A 13801-nucleotide genomic window follows, 5' to 3' on the forward strand; every position below is an offset into this window, starting at 1 on the left:
TATTTTGTTGAAGTTTTCTATTTTCAAATAATAAACCACATTTGTCCCATTGTAAAATAATTTGGTATGGGCAAAACTGACTGCTCAGCATTTTTCTGGGGCTAGGCCAGTAACAACAATAAAATTGGCAGGTAACTTTGTGTCGAGCAAGAGCAATACTTGTCTGTGCCCAGAATGCTTTATCATGGGTTTACAGAAATGGAAATAATAGACAGGTTTAAAAAATCTGAAGTTGAACTTGTTTGCATAATGATAAGAAACTAGAGGTCCACCACTTGACCTTCTGCAGCAACAAACACGTTGGGGAGGGATATCAAAGACGCGTGACAGCATAGTCTTGGCACAAGACGCCAGCGGTTGATAGTGGATAGTGATGTAGTAGTACTACTCCGTTGTGAATCGTTAGTGCGCCCTCGTATGCGCCCTGACGTATGGGCGCAAGGCTAGTCACAGCACGGACACCGTGGAGAGAGCTTTGCGCGGGGACGGCCAGCTGATAGGGGAGGAGTAAGGTGTACACGACTTACGGAACGCTGTGTGGGCCTGGCTGGGAAATTGGTGAACTGCAATCTTAGGGAAAGAAGAACGAGCCAAAGAAATCTGTTGCCATTATTTTCTTTTGTCAGAGCCAGACGAATTGATCATCCAAGATGGAGGGTACAAAAAAAGACGTGATAATTATTGGTGGAGGAATCAGTGGTAAGTGTTTTTTGTTTGTTTGCAGACTATATTTTTATTAGCACTGCTAATAGCAGCTGATGTGATGGAGTGACCGGAGTTAGCGAGCACGTACGACACACCGTCCCGAGGTCAGACAGTAGTTTCCCAGGCGTACGTGCCTGGGAGTGGAAGGTCGACCCGGGCTCTGTAGCGGCACTGTTTCCGGCAAGCGGCAGGGTCGATTCTCATGAAGTATTACTACTAGTTAGTACCCTTGTTTTTTGTACACCGTCGGTGTCTCAGTTTTACCAAGGAGCAATAAACTAGAAGGAAAAGTTTCCGTATGGCGCCACCACTTTTTCATTCGAAATAAAATAATAGAGTATCTAATTTACCTGATCGATATATTCCTTTTTGTAAAAATTAGAGAAAAAGTGGTGGCGCCATGCGGAAAGTTATCCAACTAGAACTCTAGAAGTTTAATGTTACTGTTTTCTAGATGGATAAACGAAAATTTTGGGTTGGACTTGGATTTATTTATTTATTTATTTATTATATATAACAAATAAATAAATAAATAAATAAATCCAAGTCCAACCCAAGATTTCGTTTATCCATCTAGAAAACAGTAACATTAAACTTCTAGAGTTCTAGTTTATTACTCCTTGGTAAATAAATAATTATAAATAAATAATTATAAATAATAAATAATAAAAAAATAGTTATAAATTATAATTTTTTTTTTTTTAATTTTTTTTATGGGGGGGGGGGGGGGGGGCAAACTTCCAGTTTCTAGAATGACCTCCCCCCATACAAATTTTTCGCCAAGTAGCATTCTAAATTGGTATGGCTGTCATTACAACACAATAAAGTATGGTTTAAAGAGGTACCGGGAAACTCTCCGTATCCTGCCAACCACCACCACTTTTCACACATTTTTACAAATGGGAAATCTCATTTGTGTGTAAATTAATCGTATGATGTGGTACTATTTCTTTATTTTGTAAAAGTGGTGTCAGGATTGCTTCCATCTTGCTGTTGGATAACTTTCCGCATGGCGCCACCACTTTTTCACTCATTTTTAGAAAAAGGGATCAATCAGGTAAATAAGTTCCTATATTATTTCATATCAAATGAAAAAGTGGTGGCGCCATACGGAAACTTTTCCGTTTATTCGGCATTACAAAAACACATTACAAAGTGCAAACATAAACAAAACAAAAGCCATGTCTGGAATTAAAAAAGTGTATACAAAAATATGTAGCCCGAAGGCCTTCAATTCCAATATCTCTGGTCATATTAAAAAACTGTAATGCCAGCAATAAAATAGTTTTTATTTTATTTGAAAGCCAATTCCATCATTTGACTGAGTCTATTCTAACACCCCCCACTTCGTTCCAGCAACATCATGTTCCGAATACCCACTATTAATCATTTGCTACATGTAGTAGGGTTAGGGTTTAAAAGATTAGGAAAACAGTCAACATAGGGATGTCGGCACAGCTAACATGCAAATTCCAATGTTTTCCATTTTGCAATAGTTGTTTAACTTTGATCATGTCTGAGTGCATGCCAAAGTAAACAAGATACAGTTGTTTCTTTTGTGGCAGATAATCGCAATTTGTCCTTCAGACATACTTATTTTTTTGCAATACAATCTACGGGCACACCTTGAAACTGTAGTGCAGTAGGTATAGTAGGCCTACATGTACATGTAGTAAGGGAAAATAAGTCAAACTTTTCACTGACATGAAACAATTAATGGTTTGATGATTCAACCCAAGTTGTTTACAAAGGCTTCGTTTTACTTCAATAAACATGCAAAGATTAGTTTCTGAAAACGATAAAGATTGATTTTTATGTAAATATGGTAACTATTTTTTACCAATTGTAAGGTTGTGACGAATGCTTATTAATTGTATGCTGAGTAAATTTGATTGACAGATTAAAAAACCCAAATTGAAACACTTTAAAAGGTAAAGTTTGAAATCTGGTGACAAAAATATTTACAAACAGAACGCAAATGTTAAAAGCCTTCACAGTCAGATAAGGTAGAATCAAAAAGTAAAAGCTGTCCGGCAGCTGAAACCTTGCTTGACAAAATATCAATATTTAATTGTATAAACCAGATTGAGTTTTATTGACGGGTCATGCAAGGTCGCCACTTGAACAAGCTATCTCAGTGTGTTAAGCAAACTGTTCCATTGCGGTGAGGGGGGGGGGGGGGCAAGCTGTGGCAGAGACTTAATTTTTTTTTTTTTTTGGGGGGGCTATTTAATGTATGAAACCATTCCTTTGTGATTCGTAAAACTTTTTTTTTTTAATCTGGAGAGATGGGATCTAGTTATAAAATACCACTGGCTATTGTAGCTTTATTAAAACAAAACCTTAAAGTTAATAGTTTTGATCCTTGGATTATCAATCAATCTTACATCTTCAGGTTTGTCTGCTGCTAAGCTCCTTCAGGAGGAAGGGTTAGATGTTCTGGTTGTTGAGGCTCGAGATCGTCTCGGAGGTCGAACCCACACTCTGGTGGTAAGTACACGCTCTCAACTGAACTTCGTCAGGGTCCGATACGAAGGCAATTCCCCCAATGCTCCCTTGTAATTACCCTGGGGTGGATTTTACAAAGGTAGTCCTAACTTAGGACTACTCCTAGGCAATGCTAAGAGATAGGACTGGTCCTAAGTTAGGACCAGTAACTCATCCTAACTTAGGACTGGTCCTATCTCTTAGCATTGCCTAGGACTAGTCCTAAGTTAGGACTACCTTTGTGAAATCCACCCCTGTTGCCTTTGAGATGCTCAGGAGCTGTAGAAATTTACCTCATGTAATGTGCCCTTTACCAAGGAGCGATCTCCCTTGAAATTGGTCCAGTGGCATGATGCCAGTTAAAACACCCGAGGACCTGTCAAACCCGAAGTAGTCCGACTAGCTACAGTATTTAAAAGCATCCCTAATAAATGATAAAGGTATGGAGTAAGTGAAATAAGCTGACAGACTACTAAAAGGACAAGCTAAACTGGTCCTTCTGAAACTGTGAGTTCAAATTACTTTACACGCATACCATGTACAGGCCCACCATTTTATTAAAACTTGTGCAGAGACTTTTTAAAGTTGTACAATGTACATAGGCATACATGTATTATGTTGTGCTTGTGTAAAAGTACACAAAAGTGATAAAGTAAATAGAGCACTTGAGTCACTGCACACAGGGCACAAAAATCCCCAAATTAAACATTGGTTGGTTGTTCCATTGCCTGTTAAGTTGTACAGTGTTGGCATTATTATTTTGTTGCCTTTTAAAGTGCATTTTTGAGGTACACAAAAATGAAAAAAAGTAAATGAGCGCTGTGAGTAACTGACATTGCACAAACTTCCCAAAGTTGGTTGAACCAGAGGGCAGGTTTTCCGATAGTTAAAAACGTTAGCCAAGTTGACCTATGCCCACTGAGTAAATAGTGACTTCTATTGTCCCAATCTCGGAGCAGACTTGTTGACCTCAGAGGAATAAAGGCAATGTAACTTTTTCAACAACTGCTCACAAATCCAACTGGGCTGCTCCATTGATATCCAACAGTCTACTGACACGCCCCACTACACAATGACTAGAGCAAGCTAGTCAAAGCATTGACAACAATTAGGAAAGTCTCACTCCGGATCCATGGCAGAGAAGTCCCCTTGTCCACTAAGCGAACAAAATAGTCCCAACTGATTTTCTAATATACGCCATGGTAATAGTAAAATGTAAGCAGGGCAATTCTTTTAAGAACTGAAACATTTCCTGAATTCAGAACAAAAAATCTTAAGGACACCCTGTTTTATCTGTCATTTACAATGAAAGTATGCGGGAAAAAAATGTATTGTGAACAAAAAAGTGAACAATTTTGACACCCAGCTTTCAAATTTTCCAGGAAATGTTGACACCCGTTCAACAAATTCTGGCTAAAACATTTTGAGTTGTTTCAACTATCATTTGGCCAGCTTACGAAGAACACTGTAAAGTGTATTCCTGGTCAACTGATTTTAAAGTTTTTTTTTAAAGTGAAACTATTTTTTTATAGTATTTTTTTTGTTAAAATGTCTTTGCTATATTTGTCATCCAAAATTGATAATTACCATAAAACAAAACCGTTTTTACTGTGTAAGCTTTTATGTTTATCACATCGTATAGGCCCATCAGGTGATGCAACAATACAATGATACTTTTTCACACGTGTCAGTTTACTGTATTTATTTCCAAAAAAGCCGTTAAAAAAAACTTAAGGAATAATTTTTCACCTGTCATGTTATTATTTTAGTTTAGATGAGTATGTGTTTAACTGTTCATGATATTTACAACTAGATTGGATGTCAGACTGTGATTGGTCAGCTCAGTTGACAATCAGGTCAGCTGACCAATGACATCACAGTAGAAACAGCTATGAATTATATCTAGCTATGTCGACTTCAAATCAATATCTCGTTAAGATGTGGACAGAGTCCCGCCAAGTGTTTTGTCAGTCTCTAGAGTTGTGTTCAATGATGCAGGTGGTTTTGTGGCAAGAAAAGATGTAGGTCAGTGTATCGGACGGACGAGGAGAGTCCAGTGGCCTTCTTAGGCTCTTAAAGGCACTGGACACTATTGGTAATTACTCAAAATAATTATTAGCATAAAACCTTACTTGGTAAAGAGTAATGGGAGAGGTTGATAGTATAAAACATTGTGAAGACGGCTCCCTCTGAAGTAATAGTTTTTGAGAAAGAAGTAATTTTCCACAAATTTTATTTTTAAAACCTCAGAATTAGATTTTTAGGTCTCGACACAAGCATCTGAAAGCACACAACTTTGTTTGACAAGGGTGTTTTTTCTTTTGTTATTATCTCGCAACTTCGATGACCAATTGAGCTCAAATTTTCACAGGTTTGTTATTTTATGCATATGTTGAGATACACCAAGTGAGAAGACTGGTCTTTGACATTTACCAAATCCCAACATAATGCATTCAAAAAAATCTGTGAAAATGTTGACTTAATTTTGGTTATTGAAGTTGCAAGAGAAGAGTGAAAGAAAAAACACACCCCTTGTTGCACAAAATTAGGTGCTTTCAGATGCCGAATAGAAGTTCAAGCCTGAAGTCTTTTAGTTTTAATACTTGAGTGAGAAATAACCCCTTTCTTAAAAACTACGTGACGTCAGAGGGAGCCGTTTCTCACAATGTTCCCAAGGAAGTTTTTATGCTTAGATTTTTTTGAGTAGTTACCAATTAGTGTCCAGTGCCTTTAACACAGACAAATCAATAAGTTTTAATAAATGCTACATGTGCTGTCCAGTCCCGTTGCTACAGAATTTCGAAATGAAGTCATAATTTTGTTTAATCTGCCCATTAGCAGGGCTCGAATTTCACGCTGGACTGCTGGCATGTGAACTTTGACCGGTCAAGTCCTCAAAATTCCAGCTCTGCTGTACATGTACACCGTGTATTTTATTTTGTTTTATTTCTGAGTCCGCCGTCTTTACTCATCAATATTTTATGAGATTGTCAAGTCAAGCGACGCTGCAAGCACTTATTGACAATATTCTTATCACGGTTTGATAAAAAGACATATTGAATGAATGAAATCCTATAAACCCCTGCTGGTTTATTGTAATATCTTCAGTTGTACATGCTGTGGTTTCATCCAGATTACTTACACACCATTCAAGGTTATGTCTTTCATTGTGTAACTCCTATTTACAATAGGGCCTAATTTATGCAATGAACTAAGGATATCAGACGTACCTGTAGTTGTAACTGCAATTACATATAATGTTCTAACTTTGAATTCAATTATCTTTTTTTATTATCATCTGATTCATAATTATTTTTTTATTGCATTACCATTAAAACCTTAGTAACTCCTCTGTAACAAGGGATTTTCACTTCAAAACAAAATTTTATTATTTGAAATTGTATAACATGCATAGATCTGCTAATTAATTAAAGAATGCAAAAAGACACTGCTTCATGCAGTAAAAATCGTAAAGGCCAATCTGTTTTACAAAAATACTGTGTGGACCGTGTGAAAGAGTGGAATATCTGTTAAAGGAAATTGGCTCCCCCATAAGATACTCTCGCATGACTTAAAATGCACCTGTGAGACTTCTGCTCTTGAATTTGACAGCCCCATTTACAATGTAGGCAGTAGTCAGGAGCCAGCAAGCAGTCTTAAAGGGACTGGACACTATTGGTAATTACTCAAAATAATTATTACCATAAAACCTTACTTTATAACGAGTAATGGGGAGAGGTTGGTAGTATAAAACATTGTGAGAAACAGCTCCCTCTGATGTGGAGTAGTTTTCGAGAAAGAAGTAATTTTCCACGAATTCGATTTAGAGACCTCAAGTTTAGAATTTGAGGTCTCGAAATCAAGCATCTGAAAACACACAACTCCGTGCGACAAGGGTGATTTTTTTCTTTCATAGTTATCTTGCAACTCCGACGACCAATCGAGCTCAAATTTTCACAGGTTTGTTATTTTATGCATATAATGTTGAGATACAGCAAGTAAGAAGACTGGTCTTTGACAATTACCAATAGTGTCCACTGGCTTTAAAGGGACTGGAATCCACTACTGATGGACACCTTTGGTATTATTGGCCCCTTTTCATGAAATATGTAAATTGCACATAGCGTTTGCGCACTAACATTTTGGTTGGCAAAAATAAGGGAACATCCCGCTATTTGGAAAAGGCTGATGGCTGCGTGAGGCGGACGCGATTGTGCGTCTGCTTAGTCCATAACGTTTGCCAACCGACAGGGTCTGTACGCATTCGTGAATGCAATTAGTATATTGTATGAAAAAGATCTTTGTCAAAGACCAGCATTCTCATTTAAATACATCTAGATTACTTCCTCCACAGTGTATCCCAACATGCATTTTTGAAGTAACTAATGTGTGAAAATTTGAACTCTGTTGGTCATTAAAATTGCACAAAAATAATGAAGGCAAAAACCACCTTGTTGCACAACTTGTGTGCTTTCCGATGCCTAAAATAAGGCTTCATTTAGGCCTGAAGTTTTTCAATATTTGAGTAAGAAATTACCTCTTTTTACACCCGAATTCGAGCCCTGTATAAATGGAACTGTTCACTCCTTGAACTCTAAAAAAATAAAGTGTTTATGGCTGACCCTGGGCGGACCATCATCAGCTGCCATTACAGTTCCCTTGGGGGGGGGGGGGGTCAATGGAGGTCAAGCCAATAAGTTGAGTAGTGTGATTGCTGACACACTGCCCCTGTATCTTAGATGTATTAACAGTGTGCGCTAGATTGGAATGGGCTGAGGAAAGATGGAGTTTAGAGAAGAGAGGAACCCTGAGGCTTCCCATGGGATCTAGATTATCAGGGGAGGATGCTTTTACTGTCATCGGTTGGTGCCTGGGAATAAAATATGGATTGGAAATGGCTGGGAATAATCTGTGACAATTCATAATACAATTTTAAAATGTTTTATTTCTATGTGAGTTTTAGGTCAATGAAACAAGATTTTGTCAAAGTTTGTTAGTTTCAAACGCATATTACATTTAGGTCCTATATTTTCACTGTTTATTGAATATTAATGTTAAATTTGTTTTCTTAATCTTTAGTTTGTAGACTGTGGCTCTAACTGATAACTTAAGAAAACAAAAAACTTTGTAATTTTCTTCATGTAAATCTTTTGGTTATGTAAAGCCTTATAAGACAGTTAATGCAATACTTAGTCTAGATTATAATAATTACTGTCTTTATGGGAACTAATGTCTTTTTCATGTTCCATTATTTCGTTGATTGCACAACAACAGAGTGTTAGGTCTCCCCGATTCTTTTAAAAATTCCCTGAAAATAAATGTAATTTTTTATGTTGAATGTGTGAATTCAAAATGTCTCTCTCAAATGTTGGCAGCTGTGGCAATTAAACGATCAATTAATTCTATCTTAGTTTTCACTCAATCTGGTGTCATTATTCTTATTTTGTCTTTTTATGTATATCACTAAAGGACCCCTCCATTGGTTATGTGGATTTGGGCGGAGCTTACGTCGGCCCCACCCAGAATCGTCTTCTCCGTATGGCCAAGGAACTGGGGGTGGAAAACTACAAGATCAATGAAGCTGAGAGGCTTGTTTGGGTTGATAATGTAAGTTTGCTTAAAGACACTGGACACCTTTTGTAATTTTCAAAGACCAGTCTTCTCACTTGGTTTATCTTAACATAATATGCACAAAATAACAAAACAATGAAAATTTAAAGTCAATTGGTCATCAAAGTTGCGAGATAATAATGGAAGAAAAAACACCCTTGTCACACGAAGTTGTGTGCTTTCAAATGCTTGATTTCGGGACCTCAAAATCTAATTTTGAGGTCTCGAAATCAAATTCAAATATTTTAGTGGAAAATTACTTCTTTCTCAAAAACAACAGCGGAGCTGTTTCTTAGAATGTTTCATACTGTCAACAGCTCTCCATTGCTTGCTACGGGCAAGTTTTTTGCTAACAATTATTTTGTTATGAAATGCATATATGGTTAGAAAGATGTTTCAAAGTAGAACATAATGATCCACACTATGCATCGAAATTGCACGGTCTCCTCAGCATGCCGATTTGTGGAGTCTAATGTTTTACGCCAGAAAATGGCCGACCATGTTAGTTCACAGCAGCTGATACAACCACAGTGCATATAAATTAAGCAGTGAACAGTTTGTACATGTGGCACATTTGTCTGGTTTATTAGAAAAATGTGTTTGTAGCCAAGCCAAGTGGCAATCCAAAGATTTTAATTTAAAAATTACAATACAATGTACATCAAATTATTGATTTAAAAATAGTCGTAAATTTACCCACATGTTACACAAAAAAAACATCCCGAAAAATAACAAAAAATTGCACACATTTATACAATTTACATCAGACTACATGTACTAATTTGAAAATAGAATATCTCCAGATAGTATCAGATGTTCAATCACAAAGTACTATAAAAAAATCTTCGTTTGAAATGCAATCATGGTTTACTAATTACTAGGAGATGCCATTCACAAGAAGTGCTAGTCATACATTTTAAGACGCCCATGTACACGTGTGGCATGCTGAACCACATATTACATAATACCTACATGTACATGTATATTTTCACACAGTCTTAATTAGTTTCCAGGTTTCATAACAGACAAAAGATACAGTTTTAATAGCAAAAACTGTTAGATTTAAAGGGAATGTTCACGTTTGGCAATTACTCAAAACAAATCTTAATTTAAACAAATGACTTGGTAACGAGCATTGGATCTGTTGAGAAGTAATTTTCCACAAATTTGATTTTGAGACTTCAGAATTACATTTTGAGATCCCGAAATCAAGCATCAAAAAGCACAGAGCTTCGTGTGACAATTTGTTTTTTCTTTCATTATTATCTCGCAACATGGACGGCCAATTAAGTTGTCTTGTGACTTTACAGTGAAGTAAAGAACGCCATTGTTTGTCCTGCCGATATTAACCCCCAAGTAATTTTTAAGAGTTTTTTTGTTTTTGACAGCAACGTGGTTACCCTTTCAAGGGATCATGGCCCAAGTTCTGGAACCCTCTCGTCAATCTGGATTTGAATAACGCTATCCGAGAGATCGACAGACTTGGAGATATGGTAAGCAATTTTAGAATTCGTTAAGACCTGCTCTAGACACTGAGCTAAACAGCACTATGTGGAGGTCTCCCTACTTTAATCAAGGGTGCTAGTAACAAGCCATTCAACCTTTAACAGCCGTGTCGCCTGCCGTCGATTTCACCAAACTCTTCCTAACTTAGGATTATTCTTAGGACTTAGGACGATTTAAATTCCGTATCCAGTAAGAAGCATATTGAACCCATCCTAAGTTAGGACTGGTTATTGTCATAACTCGAGTTAGGATTAATCCTAGCGTTTTGTGAAATCGGCTGCAGGGATCACACCAAGGTTTACACTATAGCCTGGTGAGCGGCAGCCAAGGGACCTCCTTTAGGGGATGTGACTTTTTTTTTCAGACATCAAATTATTTTTTGTCTCAGATTTCAGTGGATGCACCTTGGGACGCACCAAATGCCGAAGAGCTGGATAACATGACGATGAAAGAATGGATCGACAAGACATGTTGGACAGAGTAAGTCATTCTTTATTAGTGTTAAAGTTAGCACTAAGACTTAAACTTAGTGGTTTTAAACATGGTGCCTCATGATTGAAACTAAGACCTAGACTTAGACCCTAATATCCGAGACAAGAAAGAGGCCTTCAGGTCCAAGAGTGGGACTTATCCACCAAGACTGGAACAAAATAATTCTTGTCTGAGACATAAATTAGACCCCCGTAGACCTCAATGTCCTAGAAAAACAAAAGGCTTGCAGGTCAATGAATATGACTTTATTCCAAGACTGAAACCTAGACTTATACCCCAATGTTCAAGATAAAGAAACAAGCCTGAAGACCTAACCTGAAGACTTAAAGTTATACCCTAATGTCCAAGATAAAGAAACAGGTCTAAAGGTCCAGAGTGTGACTTAACACCTTCTGAAATCTAGACTTGAACACCAATGTTTAATACCAAGAAAGAGGCTTGTACTTTTGTAGGTCCAGAGTATGACCTAACACTAAGACTGAAACTTATACCTAGACAATTAGACCCCAATGTTCAAGACCAAGAAAGAGAATTGTAAGTCCAAGAGTGTGACCACACACAAAGACTTTACCAAATTGTTGAAGAAGCACTCCCAGATGTTCAAAAGTAACAGCAATGAGACAAAACAACCTTACTTCGAGACCCCTGAATAATAGATCAAGACTAGGCAATTTTAAGACCTACACAAGGAAGTCTAAGAAGACACCAACAATCCTGAGACTCCTCATAGGGTCTTAAAGATACTGCAGACCAAGCCTGACACCGAGACCAGGAAGCAACACCAATGGCGTCAATGCCGGTCTCCAAAAATAAAAAATAAAAAACAAGTAGGCGGGCCAAGACTTTCCATCAATTTTTTATGTCCAACCCTTTATGATATATGCAACGTTTATGTCCAACCCTTTATGATATATGCAACGTTTATTTTCTCCAACTGAATACAAAAATTCCCAAAGTAAAAGTGGAACTCCCTTTACAGACAAGTCGAATATGCTTACTATGTATTGTAAATAAATTGGAACATATTTCACCTGCAGTAGCTCATTACCATCACGACTGAGTGTTACTTTGACACGCTTGCTTCACAATACCGAATGAGACTCCAGACTTTGACAATCTGCTGATCACCTTTAGCTTTGAATTTTCAGTTGGCTTTTCCAACAGGATCACAATTGTCACTATTTCATTGCATAATTGGTTCTGTTAGACAATCTGTCTGAAAAGTGAAAATTAAATACTTAGAAGTTTACTTGCAGCATGCACAAAAGTCATGGACGTCATGTTCCATTTCTAAACTCTTGTAGAGAAAAGCATCATTAAATACTTGCCCTTAGACTTGTCCAGGTGGGGGCAAGGGGGCAAGCCATATTTCATTTTGCATCTTAGACCACTTCCATTGCAGTTTTGTAAGGGGCATCAAAGGCGAGAATGGGACAACAAATGGTGAGACCTTCATGTAATCCCAGGTTTGTGAGCCATTTGTAGTTGGCCCTTTCAATTTTTTCGTTGTTGAAAATTACCATCTCTGAGGTCAAACCATGGTAGCGTACAACGCTCTGGCACTACCAATATATATTAAGAGTTTCAGGAAATATGTCCCAATAAACTGCTTGGACCTTCATTTTATTCTGTAAATTGCAATTTTTTGGTGGAAATAATTTGGTTGCTCATTTAGTGCTGATAATTGTAGTCCCCATTTACAAGCCGTTTTTTATTTCAGCAGACCGCCCAGTAATGCTGTCATCTTTTTTTAGTAGTCAGCTACCCATTTCTTATCATGCCTTTATCATCCGAGTTGTATGTTGAGTCCAGGAACCTGACCCAAGATTTATTTACCTAGAGTGGTGCGTCGATTTATGGTGGTCTTCTGTCAGCTGACGGTTACCATGGATACTAGCGAGCTCTCCGTCCTCTTCTTCTTCTGGTATATCAAACAGAGCGGGGGATTCTATCGGAGTTTTGGCCGAGAGAATGGGGGTCAGGTAGAGAGATAAGAAAATCATTGCTTCGCTCACAAACATCTTGATGCACCTCCACTAATCTGTAGTCCAACTTCACGGGTGCTTTTAGAAATTCCTCTAATCTGAATGTAATCTTAGACTGACTGTGTAGTGGCTTGCTCTATTGCTAGCGACATGGTGAAGGATTGGTCATTAAATTTTTCAAGAATGTCAAATCATGAACTTTCTTGCTCTTCTTTAAATTTTCTTTTCAGTTAGCTCCCTCAGTGCCTGCTTTTTTGTGTGTGTTTTGAATGTAAAATGCCAAGCTTTTTTAGGTTTTCAAAATTCTGTATAACAATGATACTAGTTATGCCCGATTCATACTTCCTGCGAATGCGAAACAAATTCGCAACAAATAATTTGCATCAGTTGACTCAACTCCTGCGAAACATTCACTGCACAAAAACAGCCATTAAAAGTCAAAATTGGCTACAAATTCGCACTCAATTTCGCAGGAAGTATGAACCAGGCTTTAGTCTTTTTGGTACATTCAAAAGTCAGTAGTATTTCTTGAGTGATAATGCCCTCTGGTGATAAGATAAGATAAGAACTTAATTATCCCACACTGGGGAAATTTAAATTTATAATACGGGTCGTACTATATTGATGAAACATTTTTAGTACATAATTCAAATTGTGCATGTACGATAATGGTGTTTTTAGAATACATAAAATAGATTGTACGTGTATGACCTTGGCACTGTAAGATTAAACTTCTGGAAATAATTCATTAATTTTATGACCCTTTTCAAAACCACAGCTTGGGTGTAGGATCTGTTTGCTCGTTTGAATCCCCAGAAAAAACCGCCTGTTTCCTTAAAAAAAAAATGACAGGGCTCAAGCAAAGGTTTGCTGATAATGCTGATGAAGCAAAATGCTGATAAACATAAAAAATAAAATAATTTTTTTTGATAATACCACAAGGACAAACAGGAATTGGACAAACAGAAATTGATGGACAATAAACAAACAGACAAGATTATTATTTGAACCCTACA

The 13801-nt window shown here is 37.3% G+C and overlaps 1 protein-coding gene across 5 annotated transcripts in view; it reads left to right on the forward strand.

Annotated features, from left to right (window-relative positions):
• The first annotated feature begins 434 nt into the window (after nt 1-434).
• Nucleotides 435-13801, forward strand: part of LOC139945619 (amine oxidase [flavin-containing] B-like) — a 38764-nt gene continuing 25397 nt past the window's right edge. For 2 of the 5 annotated variants that reach the window (XM_071943040.1, XM_071943039.1), the window contains exons 1-5: nt 437-699; nt 3101-3195; nt 8662-8799; nt 10191-10295; nt 10697-10788. In XM_071943040.1, the coding sequence (XP_071799141.1) occupies nt 651-699; nt 3101-3195; nt 8662-8799; nt 10191-10295; nt 10697-10788 (479 nt within the window). In that variant the 5' untranslated portion in view covers nt 437-650. Of the gene's footprint in view, nt 700-3100; nt 3196-8661; nt 8800-10190; nt 10296-10696; nt 10789-12640; nt 12783-13801 lie in introns of all 5 variants that reach the window. The other 3 variants (XM_071943037.1, XM_071943041.1, XM_071943036.1) reach the window with 3 other exon arrangements.

This window comes from Asterias amurensis, chromosome 12 (genome assembly GCF_032118995.1).
Source record: "Asterias amurensis chromosome 12, ASM3211899v1".
Lineage (NCBI taxonomy): Eukaryota > Metazoa > Echinodermata > Asteroidea > Forcipulatida > Asteriidae > Asterias > Asterias amurensis.